Source organism: Kryptolebias marmoratus, linkage group LG3 (assembly GCF_001649575.2).
Source record: "Kryptolebias marmoratus isolate JLee-2015 linkage group LG3, ASM164957v2, whole genome shotgun sequence".
Lineage (NCBI taxonomy): Eukaryota > Metazoa > Chordata > Actinopteri > Cyprinodontiformes > Rivulidae > Kryptolebias > Kryptolebias marmoratus.
In genome coordinates, this window is record NC_051432.1 from 15721467 (window position 1) to 15739698 (window position 18232).

At 38.7% G+C, this 18232-nt stretch overlaps 1 protein-coding gene across 7 annotated transcripts in view; it reads left to right on the forward strand.

Moving 5' to 3' along the window:
* fat1a (FAT atypical cadherin 1a) overlaps positions 1–18232 on the forward strand; it is a 77006-nt gene that overhangs the window by 23495 nt on the left and 35279 nt on the right. For 5 of the 7 annotated variants that reach the window (XR_001808326.3, XM_037974774.1, XM_037974775.1 and 2 more), the window contains exons 4-8: positions 5843–5904; positions 11238–11567; positions 12371–12587; positions 13273–13341; positions 13824–13963. Coding sequence is in view for 6 of the 7 variants with exons in the window: in XM_037974774.1 (XP_037830702.1) it covers positions 5843–5904; positions 11238–11567; positions 12371–12587; positions 13273–13341; positions 13824–13963 (818 nt within the window). In the remaining variant the exon portion in view is untranslated. The remainder of the gene's footprint in view (positions 1–5842; positions 5905–11237; positions 11568–12370; positions 12588–13272; positions 13342–13823; positions 13964–18232) is intronic. The other 2 variants (XM_017405189.3, XM_017405257.3) reach the window with 1 other exon arrangement.

The window sequence follows — 18232 nt, forward strand, 5'->3', positions numbered from 1 at the left end:
TGCCTGTCAGCTGCATAGGAACTATGTTTTCCAAATCCCTTTGACATAGTTAAATTTGAATAATACGAAGGAGTAAAAAGGTGAACCATTGTTCAGCTGCTTGGTAGTTCAGATCCTATTACCCACATACGTGACTGCAGTTGTTTCAGGTTTCTCAGCCTTGATTTGTCGGCTAAAGCGTATTGAATTTCCTGGATGGGCTTGTTGTCAGTAGATCACAACAGGATCTGAGACAGATAAATGTGTCTGTGTGTGTTTGCTTTGTGTAAAATTCTGTCTGTATGAAAGCATTATCAAGGATTGTTTATAACTTTGTGTAAATTTAGTGTAATGACGTTCACACAAACACACAGCACTCGAGACAGCCGGCTCACTTCTCATCTAGTTTAATTTTCTCTTCCTGCAGGGATGTCAGCACTCAGTTTTTGTGTTTTGTTTTTTTTTCCTTCATCTCAGGTTATTCAAACAAGTTTCCCACCTTTTCTGTGGCAGAGGGAGCAGTGTTCATTAGCAGCTGAATCATTTCCTGTCTTCTCTGAAACGCTTCTGCTGCGCTACAGACTTTGTCCAGAAGTTATATGCCCGAACACGAATGTGTTAGGAAAAAGCAACCGAGCAGAACATACCAGACAGAACACACATGCTCACACCGCAGGAAGTTTTCCATACCTGAGTTGAGGAGAGAAAGCTAGTGCAGAGGCTTAATTTTTCTCTTAGCTATCTTGTCTTGCTCAGGACTTGTTACCCTGCTTCCTGTTGTAGTTGTAGATTTGGGGCTTTTTATACCTGATCCAATTGCTATATAATTGTCCATTAACCTTTTAATATTAATTATCATTAATTTATGATAAGCTGACACAACAGATTTCTGATTGTAGCTAAAGCCTGATTAAAAACCTATAATAATGGTGCCTACTTTGTCATCTGTGGTGTAGTTTCAGTCTTTTATCAGATATGGCCGCCCATACAGGATTGATTTTTCTATTTAATGGCTGCTTTTAATCTAGCTATTCAACCTAATTGAATTAACACACTTGCAGATAAATTCTTTTATGATAAACATTTTATTGCCACTTGCAAGCTCATTGTAGACAACTAATAGGCTTTTTAGTAATATATTGGTAACTTTGTACAACTTTTATATGCATTTGTCATTGTTGCCACCAAATAAAGAGATGGAAAACAGTCAGTATAATTTTTGGCCACAAATCATCCACTTTGTTTTACAGCAACTTTTAGTAAAGCCTTCTTTGTTTTTGGGGAGAAAACGCACACGCGTGCTGGTGTTATCAGTGGTTTACCAAAACCCCAACCACTATCAGGGGAAGCGAGATAGGAAACAGATACTTTCAACAACTTCCTGATATTTCCGGTGATTTGACAGCAAACACTTTTCACTGCTCTCAAAGGAGATTATCAGGAGCAAAAAAAAAATTGCAAGGAAAAAGTGCAGATTTTCCTTTTAAAGCTTTCAAGAGAAACCACAAAGGTTTGTTTGGTTAGGATTCAGAATAATTACAGTATCTTTGAAATGAATCCAATCTGGGATTCAGTTTTTTACCAAAGGGTAAGAGATGCTACAATCTTGGCATCAAGTTTCTCTTCTGTTTTTTGTTTTGTCTCTTTTTGTTTTGTATTTGGATACATTTTTTATGAACATGGAAATATGAATAAAAAATAAGATCTTTGTGTTGAGTCACAAAATATTTACTCTCCTGGAGAGTATAGAAGTCAGAGGCAAACACAATAACTTGTTCAATGTAGGAAAATATTTTTAGGCACCTTTTTTGCACTGCTGTCAGTGTTGGCCGTGTTTCTTCTCTAGAAGCAGAATCACCTCTTCAGTCATGCAGATTTGCACAAAGACTTTGTGTATATAGGCATATTTGTCTTAAAATTGTTTGCCTATAGTCTTGATTGGGGGTTATTTGTTGAAATCCTTTTGATTTTGGAGAGGATATTTGTTGCATTACACAGACAATTAAACGCCCTGCCAAGCATTTCCTTCTTCTGTAAAAAAAAAAAAAGACTTGTCAGCTTGTCTTGGTCAGCTGCTTTGGGGGGAGAACTGTTTCTCCTTTAAAATACTAATACCCGTCAGTTTCCTACCATGTAGATTTTTTTTTTTTATTAGTGAAACAGTATCTTTTTTGTGTCTTACATAAATGTGTATTTGTGTCACTGTCAAGTCAGCTAATCACAACAACAGTGCCCAACAATGAACCATATGAACAATCCTCCCAACTCCTGAAGTCCCTTCAGGTCTCCATTTTGAAGCAGTTGTTGTAGTTCTGAGAGTCCCACTGTTCCTTTGCTGTTGTTTTACTCCCCGTCTCAAAACAGCATGGCTGTAATTACTGCTGGCCCAGCACAGCCCACGCCTGTGTGTGTGTGAGTCTGTGTGCAAGTGTGTGTGTGAGTCTTTGGTCAGCTCTGGCTCACTAACCAGTTATTTTACAGTTCCTTAACCTTTAGGTAGTGGTAGAAAGGTATGTACCTCCACTGACTTCCATCAGCAGTGCCAGCAAAGTCCTGGGTCCGTTCCTGGTGACTCTCCTACTCTGATAGATTTAGGAAGATTACGTCTTTAAAAGTTTAGTTGTGATTATTTTCTGCTTGGATATTAAAGTGGAATGCAGGTCTGTATGTAGTAAACTGAGAACATGACAAACAAAATGAATGAGGTAGCAAACAAAAGTGTTCCAAGCCACAACAAACCATGCATCAAACGAGTTTTACCCAGCAGATGTTTTTTTTTTTTCAGTACAAGTTTTATTGAATTAGGTTTTCTAATAAAAAAAAGACTCCTAAGACGCTTAAAGTAAACTATAAATGTAATTGGTTTGACTGACCAGCACATTTTCAGACATGGCATAATATAACCGATATTCCCAAAGACAAAGGAAAAAATCTGAAATCAATATGAGTTTTTAAACTTGTTTTTTTCTTTTGTGAAGAGCTGATCTTATCTGGTTTGGAATGAGACTGAAGTTGTTTTTCCGGTAGTTTTATTAAAGACTTATCAGTTCAGTTCACATAACACTTCAATTTGTATAAGGAATTATATAAAGAAAGCTAAGTAATCAGGGCATCTATCAAACGTCTAGCACAGCAGATACTTCCTAAACCTTATTAATTGGCAACAAAGCAATTGCCAATAAGCATTAGTGAGCAATAAACTTCAGTCTCTTGAATAATGGCGGCATGAGCTTAAACATGCTGAAAGCACATTTACATAAAGCCATGATATAATAACTACAACCACAGCGGCTGAACAAATATGCAGTGCCTCTACTATCATGTAATTAAATGAAGGCAAATTTAGCCTAGCTATCAACAGACTTTCTCTTGTGGATGTCCACAGAAGTTGTTGATTTCTTGTTTTGACAACTACTTCCAAGTTACGGCAACAAGCATCATAGGCTTTACTGGCTTCATCTGGCAAAACTGCACAGCCTAGTTTATTAGCTTCACCTCACTTAATAGAAAAATTTGGGCCGTATTTGCATAAAATCACTTGTTTACCTAATATAAAACCATAAGATGACTGTTAGTTTATGATCCATTACAATTCCTAATCACTTTGGCCCAAAATAACTCAGTCTTAGAGCTAAATTCATCACAGAAAACTTAATAACAATATTGCAATTACACAGTGATGAAAATTAGGATCTATTTCCATTCTAATGCAAGTGTAGGTTGAAGTCAATTTTTACATTTTTGCTTCAGTAAGAAAAAAAATCACATCAAACCAGCAGGTAATCAGAAATTATGATAGAAACATCACAATCTGCAAAAAAAAAGCTACACTAAGCTCATTAGTGGAGTATTGCACTTAATTGAAAGTTGTGGATTTTAACACTTTTGGAAGTGACTTTTGTTTTACATTTAAATAAAATCTAAGCATGCCTAAGTCTTTAAGATTGCTGAAAATTTAAAGCCTTTTTTTTAATTTTGGTATATCGTCTATGTGTTTCCTAGCTTTTGTCTATTAACTAACTAGCCTTGTTTTAAATGGGTTTGGAAGAATTTTGCTTTCAATATCACTGGCTTTGCTGGTTGATTTTGTTGACGAACAAATGCAAGGCATAGAGAATATGCAGTTGTTATTCCATCCAGTGATACTCTGGCTAGCTTTGATTAAGCAGCTGATTTGATGATAAATAATATATTTGACACAAAGGCTCGGTGTGGCTAATATTGTCATCTGTATTCCGCTGTGGAGTACATGTTAAGAGTTGGCTAACACAGCTCACAGGGGAGCTTAAAAACATTATCATCCATCATCCCTGGCCTTGCTGAAGCACATGAATAATTGGTCAGTGTGGCCTGTTTTGATGTGGCGCAGCAGAACTATTTGTTTTCATGATAATGCTCGCTCATGTAACCCACTCTGAGGTTCGAGGCGGCACACAGCACGACACAAAATAATCCCCGCAGGACACACAAATGTGCTTAACTTCATTTGCGACGTCAGTGCTTGAGTATCTTTTTCAGTCGCTGTTGGTGGAAGAGTTTAACCCATCAAGACAGAAGTGCGCTTTATTTTGGTTTTAATTGTGATTCTTTTTTTTCTTCGCTCCTGTTTGAGTAAGCCTGATTGGCAAGTAGATCAAAAATATGAGATGCGCCTTCAGGAATTCAATTTTTCTGAGCAAACATGGGAAGACTTACATCTTTGCAGTTCACTGTGAAGATTAAATAAAGCTTAAGAAGAAGAGGATTAAAAAAATCGAAAGACGCGAGCAAAAGTGCCTCGGTCTTATCCCTCAATCTCAGCGCTGGAGGGGGGAATGGCTATTTCGGTGAAGCCAGAAGTTGTGGCCTGCTATTCTTGTTGCAGGCATATGTGCCATTGATGGGCTTGGGTTTCCGAAATCCTTTGCTGCGTATGCTAATCAGACGCAGTGTGGCTAGCAGAAAGCTCTAGTGCGGTTCGAGTTGGCATGTCTACTCTACACTCAAGTGTCTGCAAAGTTACAATTACTCTGGGAGTGATAGAGCAGAATGCTGCCTATAATGTAGAATTGGAGCACACCCCTCCCTCCATGCAGCTCATCTGTTCTGGCCTTGTTTGTGAGTGTGGTGCAGAACTGCATTAGCCAGGGACTCAAGATTTCAACTTGTTTCATGTTTACTATTGTCAGTGTTCCCTTTGGTATTGATGTCACTTGACATCAATCAGGCTGCTTAAAAAGACAGTTTAACCAGCAGCGGGATGTTTTCTGGAATTCCTTTCTGTCTTCTATAAAGTGCTTGTGCTTGTGGCTGATGTCTGACTTGGCCTTCTATTTATTCAGCTTGTGGAGAAACTAAAAGTAGGGTGTCAAGGCTACACTGTTGTTTGGGTACTATTTGCAGATCTTTGTGATATTTCACATATGTCAGACAGTATGGAGGCCTGTCTGGCAGCAGGGAGGACCACAGGCAAAGTACAACCCCAGATTGAGGCCATTTTACTCATGGTTTACTGATGAGATAACCATCAGGGTTCTGACTAGTTAACGCTGCACTGAGTGGCAGCATTGTTGTTTTCAGTCAAGTCTTGTTGCTACGCTTTGAACCATCTCCGTATGATATAGCTCTTTGTTTAAAAGTTGTTGTGCAGGATTGGGATCTCTTGCTTTCTAGCACTTTTCTGTCACAAAAAACTGATACTGTGTCTAAAGTACCTTAAAAACACAACATCATTTTTTACACGAAACTTTTATGCTTCTAAAATGAGTTTTACCCATTTCGTTTGTCTGCTTCAATTCTTCAAGTGTTCTCTGTTTGTATACAACTGACTTGTTTTTAACTTTTATTTTTGATTATTCTAATTTATTTTGGTTGTTGTCAACAGGTCTGGTTATAACCACTTCAAGAAAACTTGACAGGGAGCAACAGGATGAGCACATACTTGAGGTAAGTGCTTTATTTTTAAGGATCTTCAGTGGATAAGAAACCAGAGTGAACCTTGTATTTTAGAAGAAAATAATTCAGTTTAAACATAATTATTATGAAGATAAATATGCAACATAATAATCAGGATCTTAAATGAAAAGGTCAACACATTCAGTGGGAACTGGAGCTTTTCTGTTTTTGAGGTTTGGCATTTGCAGCCAACTCTGGCTGAGTGCCACAAACTGCCAACTTAAAAGTCCTCTTGTATATGCAAGAATGGCCTTTTTGGAGTCGTTTATCCCACCAATTTCCGGATGAAGTTGGAGGCAGAGGTGCATATGTGTGAGTGGGAGAGCCTGGTGACTGTTCCTTTGTTCTTTCCCAATGTTCCGTCCCATGGATGGAGCAGGCCGAGACAGGAAACTGCTGTCATACCATCAGGCCAATGTCTAAACTTGTGGGATTTAATTGAGCTCGGCTCGCTCCTTTCCCGACGCTTCCCTTCCTCTTTCACACCACAGAGCCAGGGTTGATAATAGCTCTTTTAATTGTGTTTCTGAGGCTGACAGGGAGCAGATTGATCACCTTTTAATTATTGTTAGAAATTGCACCATCCAGTGATCTCTGGGTGACAGTTAGTGCTGCTGCCTCTGGTGCCAGAGTTGTATCATATTTCACTCTCTGCTTGTAAGTCTCTCTGCACCAGTTGCATTACAGGGCAGAGAGTAAATGATAGGGATAAAGGTGGGGAATAAGGGAAGACTATTCCCTCTGTCATTTGAGATAAACAGTTCAATGTTTTGTGCTAGTTCACAGCCGATACCAGGGTCCAAACCCTTAGGCTTCTCCACCCAATGGTTTGCTGTAGGTCTAGAATTGATTCTTCTAGCATGTGGGTAAATGTGAGTTTTTAAATCCATCAATAAAAGAGTGATTTTCTGCTTAAGTTGAGTTTCTGAATGTTGTTTGGTTGTCACTTTTAACTAAATGTCTTTATTTAAGCAACTCTCCCATTCTCTTTTTATTGACATTGCTGCTCTTTTTTTAAATTTATCACTGAATGTTTATTAGATGTTTAGATTTAAAGCTTTTAAACACCTTAAGCAATCGTGAAGTGTTGGCATCCTATTAAGTGTTACGTATTTCACATTTTGAGTTTGTGAGATAGGTTTAAGTAAACAAACTCATCAGGAAGCCTTTTATGTTCATGTTTAAGGAACCAAAGTGCCACATGCCCATGAAGCAACTCAGCAAATCAGATAAAAAATCCAACAAGTTGGTGCTGAAGTTTTCTGCACCAACTTGTTGTAGGCGACAAAACAAAGCATGTGGCGTTATGTGGAACATGTGGAGTAATTAGGGTGGGGGGGGCTGTGTCCCCATTGTTTGCACCAAATGCCAAGATGAGGTGCAGGGGGGGAGCACAGGGGGCCTTCAGCTCTTACCATGAGACACATGGGGGTTGGTAGCTGTCGTGTGTCTGTGTGTGAAAGAGAGAGAGAGAAAGAGAGAGGGAGCTTAAAGCAGTGGGGGAATTTCAGAAAAGGCAAAGCTGCTCTTGTTGTTTGAGCGCGTCGGCTCCAGCGGCAGGATCAGAGGCCTTCGTCCACGGAAGGAGGGGGTGGGTAAATAGCAAAAGTGGGACATGCCAGGACATGCAGAGTATTGAGGCCTGGGACCAGGCAGCACATTGTAACGTTAAAGCAGAGGTAAATGGGCTGTTCACATCTGTTGCCTGCAGCCTTTGGCAGCACGCAGTCTGGCCTATTTAACAAATGTTACATCCTGTCCAGGCCTTCTTTATTAATTAACCAGTAAGCACTTAAAAGGTTTCGTATTTCTAATAAATTGGCTTAATAGATTTTTAAGCCTGTCATTTAAAAACAGCTAAGCCAACTTCTCTGCAAAGACACAGCTGGATAATCTCAGCATATTGTAGGTGTGGTAGTTAGATCATTAGAGGGGGGGATTCTGATTCTATTAGTCCATCTGCATGCAGGTTTGACAAAGCATTAAACCTGTTTAATGACTCGGTCCCAGTGAGCAATAGGCAGTATTTCAATTTTGGTTCTAAATTAGCTCTCGTTTTCACCTGAATAACTCGGTGTGAGTTAAGACTGCATTCAGCTCAAGCAGTTTAGCCTTTTTACCTTCATTTATATTTTCCACACTAACAACTGGAAATATGTAAGACTGACAGCCCAAATCAGTAAACCATGCAAAAGTACCAAAAAGCATAAACAGACACTAAAACGCAGCTTGAAACAGTAAACTGAGCTAAGAACTGTATTTTTATCCACTTCTCAGTCGTGATATTACGATTAAAATGTCAATTTGTCAGACAACTGAACAAAATTTCAATATTTTTGTTTGGTTGAGAACTGAGTGCAAATAACATTGTGTTAAATATGGAGATTTGTCTGTATTTATATCTTATACTGGCATATGAAATGTAATGAATGTAATTTCCTCTAACATGTCAGAAACATCAAATTTTACTGACTGTACAGTGAAACTAAGATGTCTTTGGGAAAACATTAAGACAGAGTAAGATTTGTATTTGTGAAGAAAAATGGCAGTTGTTTGGCATGAATGTGGACCGTCACACACTCGAACAGTTTGTGGGCTTAAATTCTTGGTCTGTGTGGCTGGTGAACTGATGACTGACGGTCGACTGACTGCGATGCAGGTCGGGCTCCAAACATAATGATGACAAGTTTGATCCGTGACCTTGGTGCTGTTTAAATGTTTTTGCTCGTCTCGGTGTAGATGTGTATTTAACATCTAAATCAAGGCTCAGGCGTTATTCCAACTTTTCCTTTTAGCACCAATTTTAGCTTAGACGACTGTGGACTGTTTAGATGACATTTATACTTCTTTTAAACCAAAAATACATCCTCTGTGGGTATAGATAAATGACACATTTTTTAAACAAAAAGGCAACATTTAAAAGCAGCTGTTATTTTGTACATAAAGATGTAGCACAGAGTAATCCAGGTTTAGTATTTATTGATCACTTGTTTTTTGATGCCTTGCAGATTCTAAACAAGCAGCTATTTTTTTTGCAAAATGCATGTACTTTTAGAAGGGCCCTTCTGTTTCCTTTGGTGCAAAATTCTTTAAGATTATTACAGCATACATTTTTGTCCTGACACAAAAATGAAATATTAACCTTGGTTTACGTTTCCTTGTGTTGGATACAAGATACAACATTTCCCACACAAGCCATAATATAGGTCCTCATTTTGGTTTTCTTCTAACATATTGTTTTAATAACACGTATCTGATAATTACCACTGACATTTGGTCAGTGAGCTGTATTAGATACAATTAGACATGTCTTTTAAAAGGTCAGCAGTCTATTCTGAAGCACTCACATCAGTGTAAGAAAAGAGAAGCTTCATTTATGACATTATTTAAATACGTTACATCCCACCTAATATAAGCAGAATAACCTATGGATGTTTTATGCAATTAGTGAAAGCCAAATATTGTATTTGTTGGGATTTGGGGTTTTTGTGTTTTAGTTTATTGTTTTTGTTTGTCTTCATATTTTCTGTTTTTAGTTGTGTTTCAGGTGTCTTCCTTTTTGTTTAGGTTTTCTTGTGTTCATGTTGTTCATGCTGTCACTCTTCCCTCTTTGCCTTCCTGCCACGCCCATCTACACCTGCCTCAAGTCTTGCTAATTACTTCACCTGTGCCCACTTTCCAATCACCTCCTCTGTTTAAAAACCCGGTCATTTCCTCCACACTCTGCTTGGTTCATTGTTCTTGGTTCCCTGCTGTTTCGGCGTTGCTTCATTTTCAGTTTTTGTTACGTTTAGGTTTGCTGCCTCGTCAGTCTTTTGTTTTTTGTTTATCTTAAATTTAAAAATAAATTAGTTTCTCACCGAGATGAGTCTGCACTCTCGGTTTCCCTCTTCTCCCCGGTACCTGATAGTATTTGCTTGTTGGGGATTCTTTCGTGACTTTATGCAGGAACAACCCAAAGAAGCTGTGTGGCTCCTCAGAGAGGCATTCTCTTTCAAGCTTCTCGTCAGTTTGTTTAATTGATTCTGCTCATGTGAGCGGGACAGACAGCTCCAGACACTGCAAGAAAAGCGAAAACACATTACTTTAGTAATTGAAAGTATGGTACCAAATGGTGTGTGCCCGGCCCTGGACTCCTGACTGTTTCTAGGGAAGTACTTAGCAGATGGGTTTTAATGACTGTGACATTTGTTCTACATCCATGTTGTATTTTTCAGCTTGAAGCTAGAAAAGCCCACACTTCCTCCGAGCCCTAAATGCATAATCCCTGATCCAAGTTTCTCAGTGGAACTCAGTAAAAAGTTGTATTTTTTTTTTTTTGAGGTCAGCCTGTGGCTTTTTTCATTTCTTATTACACTTCACAGATTGTGTACTCAGCTGTCTAAAGTCACGCTGATGTGTTAAATCATGATTCAGAGTGCCACCAACAACAGTTGGTGTTGTGATTAAAATTAAGCGCTCTTATTGATTTAGTTTGACGCAGTCTTTTCTTCTTTCGAGGTGAAGAGAAGCTCCTGGCCATTACGTGACAACAATAAATCGTATTGTTCATTGTCATCACAGAATCTTTGAGACAGAAGTGCAGCTGGTGCCCAGATACTGAATAAATGCATCAAATTCAAATTAATTAGCATCGAGGCGCTACTTGTTCCACGGCTTCCATTTTCCTGATTATGGGCAAACAATACACTTTTAGATCAGGAAAACTTTGAACAAAACAAAACAAAAAAATTATGAAATCTAATTATTATTTAAAAATGCACACAATTTGCATTTGTGCAGCCAAGAAACAGGACTTCAGTGCAAAATGTGTTCTTCCCCGGTGGGCATTTAAGCAAAAATACTCTTTGAAAATCACCGGTCATGTATTTTTTCTGGATACTCTCATATTTTTATGTATTAGAAATCTGGGTTTTTTTTTTGTTTGTTTTGACTGTTTACATTAGATTGGTACTGTCTTCAGGAAAGGCACGTTATTGTTCATTTATTTTATTTAGACCCCCTGACAGGAAATCTCAGTTGGAGTTGCCTGTGTTTTTGCTCGCAGTTAACTCTGCGAATAAAGCAGCTTGAATAGAAAGACAGAGAAAACAAGCTTTTAACGTGATATTCCCCAGGTTTTTCTGATGTTATTTATTGCGACTCTCTCAGAACTTTGACTGAAAATAAAAGAACAAAAGACGCTTTGTGGCTTGAAAAGATAAGAGCAAATAGATACAGATTTAAAGCATCAGATAATAAATGTTGTCTTGTTGCCAGCACCTGAGCCTTTTCGGTTAATACACTTCCTGGTTTGAAGTCTCTGTTCTATTCTATCTCCTCAGATCACCGTGACTGACCACGGCGTTCCTCCTAAATCCACCACCGTCCGGGTCATCGTCCAGGTCCTCGATGAGAACGACAACAGACCCTTGTTCCTGGAGAAGATCTACAAGATCCAACTCCCTGAGCGGGAGAGGCCCGAGAGAGAGCGGGCCACAAAGAGAGAGCCGGTGTACCGGGTTATTGCATCCGATCGTGACGTGGGGCCGAATGCGGAGATTTCCTACAGCATTGAGGAGGGAGACGAACTCGGCAAGTTCTTTATCGAACCCAAAACTGGCCTGGTGTCATCCAAGAAGTTCTCCTCTGCTGGGGAATACGACATTCTTACAGTGAGTATCTAATCACAGGACTGTAAGCTGTACAATTTTTACAGCACGGTCCTGTTTATTGTTTTATTCTCCTTTTCCTCTGGAGTTTCTCAGCCCTCTTTGTTTCTCTGCGCTTCTCTTTTCAGATTTGATGTTTGAAAAAATGCAAGCCTCAGAGACTCAACGTTTATTAGTGCACACACACTCAAAATACAAGTGCAGACGCATCTATCTGAAATGTTAGTTTTCTTAACACGAGCCAACAAAATGCAGTTGGAACAAAGATGTTTCAAGGATATATTTTTCCCAACGTGCTCTGTTTTTTATTGCTGAGTGTCTTAGTTACCATGAGTCACTTGTCTCAGTTAGCGATGTGTCTTCACACATCATACTTTGGCTGTTGTCTGGGTTGCCACAGTGTCACAGCGATGCAGCAGTTGTTTTATCTGAGCATTACAGGGAAATCAATGTGTTGTGTATGTGGAAATGAACAGTTCTGTTATTTGAGCTGGAAAGCTTTTCAGCTGGCGGTTACGTACCACAGGAAGCACATCCAATTTCTGATGCACTTATTGATGCTACTTTAAGCAGATTTTGTAACGTTTAAAAGCTATTTTTATTCAGAATGTGAAAATGACATCGCCTATCGCATTTTACAACAAGGTCCTTAAAACTAGTTTGTTCAGGAACAAGCACAGGAAAACTTTTATAATTTACCTTCAGGTATGGAGACTTGATGCTGGAGAGTTGCAGCAGGAAGTCATGGATAATAGAAGCGTTTGATAACACAGTAACTCAGAGTTTCATTTCTTTCCCTCGAACAGATTAAAGCGGTCGATAACGGGCGTCCTCAGAAGTCCTCCGTTTGCCGTCTGCACATCGAGTGGATTCCTAAGCCCACTGTGCCAGCTGACGCAGCTCCTCTGCGTTTCGAGGAGTCTCCCTTTATATTCTCCGTCATGGAAAGCGATCCCGTGGCCCACATGGTGGGCGTTGTTGCCACCGAGTCGTCTGATGTTCCCGTTTGGTTCGAAATCACAGGTACTGCTTCCTTTATGTGTTTGTTGCCACCATGCACGCTGTTTGAACGCTCTCTGTTGTGTTGCTTCGTCGGTAGAAAAACCTCCTCAGAACTAACAAAGTGAATGTATGTCTTACATTGCTTGGCACTTAAAGAATCAAAAATTAGTGACACTGAACTTTTTTAAGACTACTTGCATTTCTAGCAGAGTAATTTTAAACTATATTAACATTTTTCCACAGAAAAAAGTAATCTATTACATGTTTTGTAGCTGCTCTGGATATAAAACTGTTGAAATTGCAGCTTTTACTCATTTTTTCTCAGTCACTGCTCATGTACTTAGTGTTTTCTTCCTGTTTAGAGTAGCTGAAAGCCATTATAATTCATACAGATACTTTTCCTAGATTATTGAGCTTCAGTATATTTCTTTCTTACATTTGAATAAGTAGTGTTCTCTAGTGTTTGAGCGTAATTCTTCCCGTCTTAAATGCTTTGTTTTTTTTCTACTTTCAGCAGCTATTGTGCACGAGAAGATTTAAAACGACTCCCTTTAAAAATGCTCGCCTCCTCTCCCTTCCTCTCAGCCTGTTTCCTTCTAATCAATGTCTGACTGACACTTCTCTTTTTTCTTCTCCCCGTCTTTGTGCTCTTTCATTGCTTTCCTCCCTTTCTGTGGAATATTCTGTTTGGTTGGATTTTTGCAAGACGGCATAGAGGATTCTGAGATGTTTTACATCCTTCAGATGGCTTGTGACCACAACTGTACAGCAGAAGGTAGCTGCTGGGATCTCCTAATAGGCTGTGCTGTATTAAGAGATCATCTGATTCTGTCTGTTGGTGCTGCCTGCTGGTTGTGGTTGACTTGTGTTTGATGGGGTTGATGTTGTGACAAATGTTCCTGACTTGTTTAAAGCTCACTTTACTCTGTGTCTGCATTCACTTTTGTAGCACATAACCCACTTTTTTTTTTACACTGTAAATCACATTGTTACATATTATGCTACTGATATCTGGGTTAAATGCTCAAAATGTCTATTATTCAGCCGATTTTAGTCGAACAAGCAAGTCTAAGCTGTTAGGTAGTGTGTGCTTGTTTTATTACTATCCTGAAAATTGATGTTTATGTGTCCACCTCTGAGGCCCCATTTCATGTTTGTGTAACCTTGTGACATGCGTGCAACTATGTGACAATTTGTCTTTAATCTTCTGTCTTCTTTGCCTGTTTGCTCCCCCCCCTCAAAAAAAAAAAATCACAGGTGGTAATTACGACAGCCGCTTTGACGTAGGCAAGGCCAGTGGAACCTTGATTGTAGCGAGGCCCCTGGACGCAGAGCAGAAATCAAATTACAACCTGACAGTGGAAGCCACAGATGGGACACGAACTGTCAGCACTCAGGTAATTGAAACACTAATGAAACGGTTGGAGGCTGATGAGGCAGTTGTCATGGTTCTTTTTTTTTTCCTCTCATGTGAGGAATAGATCTAAGAGAAGGGTTATGAGTGAAGCAGTGTCCAAACTGTCACATTTGTTGGGATATGATGATGTTGTGATGTTATCACTTTTATTGAGCCAAGGGGGGGGAGACCCTTCTTAGGGCTGTGTCTCTCATCTTGTACTAATATCAGCTGAACACTGGCTGCTTAAAACAGTCACAAAAGAACTGCTGTCTTTTTAAGTTAAATAAACTGTTTGACATTTTCCTAAAACTGCAATATATTGCTCTATGGAAAAATAAAATAGTTAAAACTACATACACTAAAAAAATATTCTCAGCCAAGTTAAATTTTTATTGCTGCTTGATAAGTTAAAGAGACTTTATCAGAAGATTTCGAACAATTAACATCTTACCTGTTGTAGATGGCTCGTTGAATGCCATGAGCTTGGAGAAATAGTTTATTTCTGACCGGATTACTTATACTGATTAATGTATTGATTAACCAAGTAATCAGATAGAAACACCTTTTCCATTTTAAAGAACAAACAAAGGTTTTCAAATAATTAAAAAGTACTTTTTTTTTTAAAAAATTAACTTTTCATTAGATTTATTTTTAGGCTATATAGTCACGGACACTTTAACTTTCCAACCCAGACCCAGGCTGTAGATTTATATCATCTGGTTCACCTAAGAAAGACAATTAAATGTATATCTTCAGTAAAGAAAGCAGAATTTTCTTTTCCAGCTTTAAGAAGCATCAGTTGTTGCTATATTTGATTGTAAATGCATGTTTTTTATTTTGCTCGACAGCATGTTTTCATTTGAGAGCTCAGCACCTGTCTCTCGGTGTCTTGTTTCTGACGCTGAGCTGCTGTGATGATGGTGCTGTTTAACCAAAGGTTTTTTGTTTCAAGTGTGCATTCTTCAGCCCCCCTCTTCCTGTTGGCTGCGTCTCACCCTAAAACCTGTGAACCTTCTCTTCGTCATCTGTGGTTCTGCCTTTTCTGAATGAACTAAATAACTAAATATGGAATAGCTGCGTTTCACCCCAGCTGACGCCAAAGCTGAAGTGCCATGATAAAAAAGCTTTTCAAATGTGCAAGCTGTCTTTGGTTTTTGTCCCGATGGTCATGCCCTGTCCATGAGATTTTGGATATTTTTACATAGTAGTTTGGGTCATACAGGACAGTGACATTCAAAATGCTTCAGAGAACTGTAGCTGGAAAATAATCTATTTGTTGTCACTCCGTATGAATAAAGCCTTTCATCATCTGGCTGTTGTGCTCCACTGAGCCTTGGTTGAAGCGCTGCCTTCACTGGCATTTTAGAGCTCATCCACCAAAGCAGCATGTCCTTTAGTTTAGTGCAAAACCTTCAAACCAGTCACAGAGTTTGTGTTTTCTTCCTGTTAAGCACTTTCATAAAACCCCTGGCAAGAGGACATTCTTTAAAAGCCTCTCAACAATACACCAGGCAGTGACATTTTAAGTCAAATTATTCACTTTTAAAGGTCGGGGCAGATGGCAGCCCTCTCTGAGTCTGCTTCTGCTGGAGGTCTCTCTTTTTAAAAAAAAAAAAGCAAGTTTTTCCTCTCCATTGTCGCCCACCACCTGGTGCACGCTCAGCATGGGGGGATTGAAACAAAGTGAAGATTTGATGCAATTTACTGGGTTCCTCTTTTTATTGGGTTCCTCTTTACACATTTAGATTTTATAAATACGCCGAGGTTGAAAATACTTTCCTATTGTCATACCTACCCATAGTCTTCCACTGTCTTCTTGGCCTATAATTGGAAGTCACAAGAAGAAATAGTTAAATGTTCCATTACAAAATGAGACATCCCTTAAAGTAGCCAAGATGCCATTTTCATCAACTCCTTATGCAAACTTGTACTCTCCGATATGCAGTGTAATGTTATCTTGCTTGCAACAGATATTGGCATACACTACTCTTTTTTTAATGCTTGTTAAGAAAGATCATCCATAACATAAAACATACTGCATTGGAATCCATCAGAACAGACAATATAATGATTATCTGACAGTAATATATATATATATACATACACTTTTTAGGAAGCTTGACACTATTGTAATAACATATGAAATTGGAATACGTCAGACTAAATATTATATTGTGATGGTTGTTGTGGCAATTTACTATTTTAACATATTTTTAATACTTTGCTCGTGCACTTCATCACCCTTTATTTCAAGTGTGACACTGAAAAATGTCACCCTCCACCTCCATCACACATAAAATTGGGACACTCTTGGTGTTAATGGGTGCAACCAGGGGATGGAGATGGGGTGGGGTGGGTGCCCTCTGTCTGGCTGTAATACATTGGATTGGATTATAATTTGATTCAAGTGGACACAATGCCATTTTATTTGAATGAAACTCGTTTACATGTTCTGTATAGTGCTTCATATGTGTGTTTGTTTTAAATGTGTGCTTTGCAGATAAAGTGAATCAAATTGACTCAAAGCTTCATCTTTTCCAAATGTCTAATCTGGGTTGTTTTATCATTACAGCCACATCTGCACACTTTTTCCACAGTAAACCGCGTGACCTACATCACCTTCTGTCTACATCAAAAACCACAAAATAAATTTATAATAAATGTTCTATATAACTGTAATACTCCTAGCTGATTGCCTGATGATAAAACATAATAATAATAAAAATCTTTTTATTCATAAAAAAAGCTGGAGTAGGGTAGACTATCATGAACCAGTGAGTGATCAACTTTAGAAATCTCATTTCATCGCTCAACAATCAATCAATCAACTTTATTAAAGACGCAAAATAGGTCCATAGTGTGAAGAAAACAAAAATAAGATAATAAAAAAGATAAAATACAGTAAAAAAAAAAAAAAAAAAAAAAAATTTAAAAATACAGCAAGCACAAACCAAGTCACTGAGTTGCCATAAGGCTACATCGCCAGTGAGTCCACATTTTGGACTTACACCTAACTGAACTCCGTGAGATATCTGTTAGTGACAAGATAATGTTGTTTGTAGAGACACAAAGCCTCCCCATAAACCTGTACATAAGAGATCGCAGCAGAGCATGAAAAGTGGAGACCCCAACACCGATAAATATCTGACTAGCACTAGTCCATCTCGGCATCCTGAGCAGCATCCTCATTCCGTCATTGTAGGCTACCTTAAGCTTCTGTAGAGTACTTTGTTTATACTGTCGCCAAAGGTGGGCAGTATACAGTGGGGTGCAAAATGCCTTAAAGAGAGCCACTTTAACTGAAACCGAACACATCCGAAACTTGCGTAACAGCATGTTGGCTTGTGCATACATTAGACGCCGTTGTCTGTTGATGTCCATGTCATCAGTTAAATCATCAGTTATATAATGACCCAGATATTTCACGGCAGTACAAACTTTAAGAACAACACCCGATAAGAAGAAATCCGGAAGTACCAACTTCTGATCCTCCTTAGTCCTTGCAACCATAATATTACTTTTCAGTGCATTGTACTGAATGTCATACTCCTGGCCATAGTTTGAGCAGGTCCTCAATAATTGTTGAAGACCAGCACTACAAGGACTGAAAATAACTAAATCATCGGCATACATGAGATGGTTAATTATAGACCCACCAACAACACATCCTGTCCCACATTGCTGCAGCCACTTTGATAAATCATCCATATATACATTAAACAGAAGAGGAGACAAAATACTTCCCTGTCTAACCCCATTACTTATTTTAAAAGGGGCTGACACACAATTACCCCATCTTACATACATCAGTTGATGCGTGTACCAAAAGGATAAAATCCTGATAATAGATCCAGGGACCCCTCTATTTTGTAGCTTATGAAATAACTTGTCATGATTAACCCGATCAAAAGCTTTTGAGGCATCAATGAAGCACATAAAAATTGTAGAGTTATGTCTATTATACAAGTCTAAAATCTCTTTCAAAGCAAATATACACATATCATATCAACAGTCTTCTGCTTTGGATAAAAACAAGTCAAAGACGCTTCAGTTGTAGAACAAATAGAATAACTGAGCAAAAGCAGCAGCAGCAGCTTTTCTCTCTCTGCCCTCAGTTTTTAAATGTGCATTTTTTGTGCATATTATCTGAGCTGTAACTGATCTGCTCCCTTGCAGATGAGTGCTTGTGTGGATGATATTGTACACCCAGCTGATTACTGAAGCTCAGCTGTTTTCTGTTGAGGGATTGGATTTACTGAATCTGTAT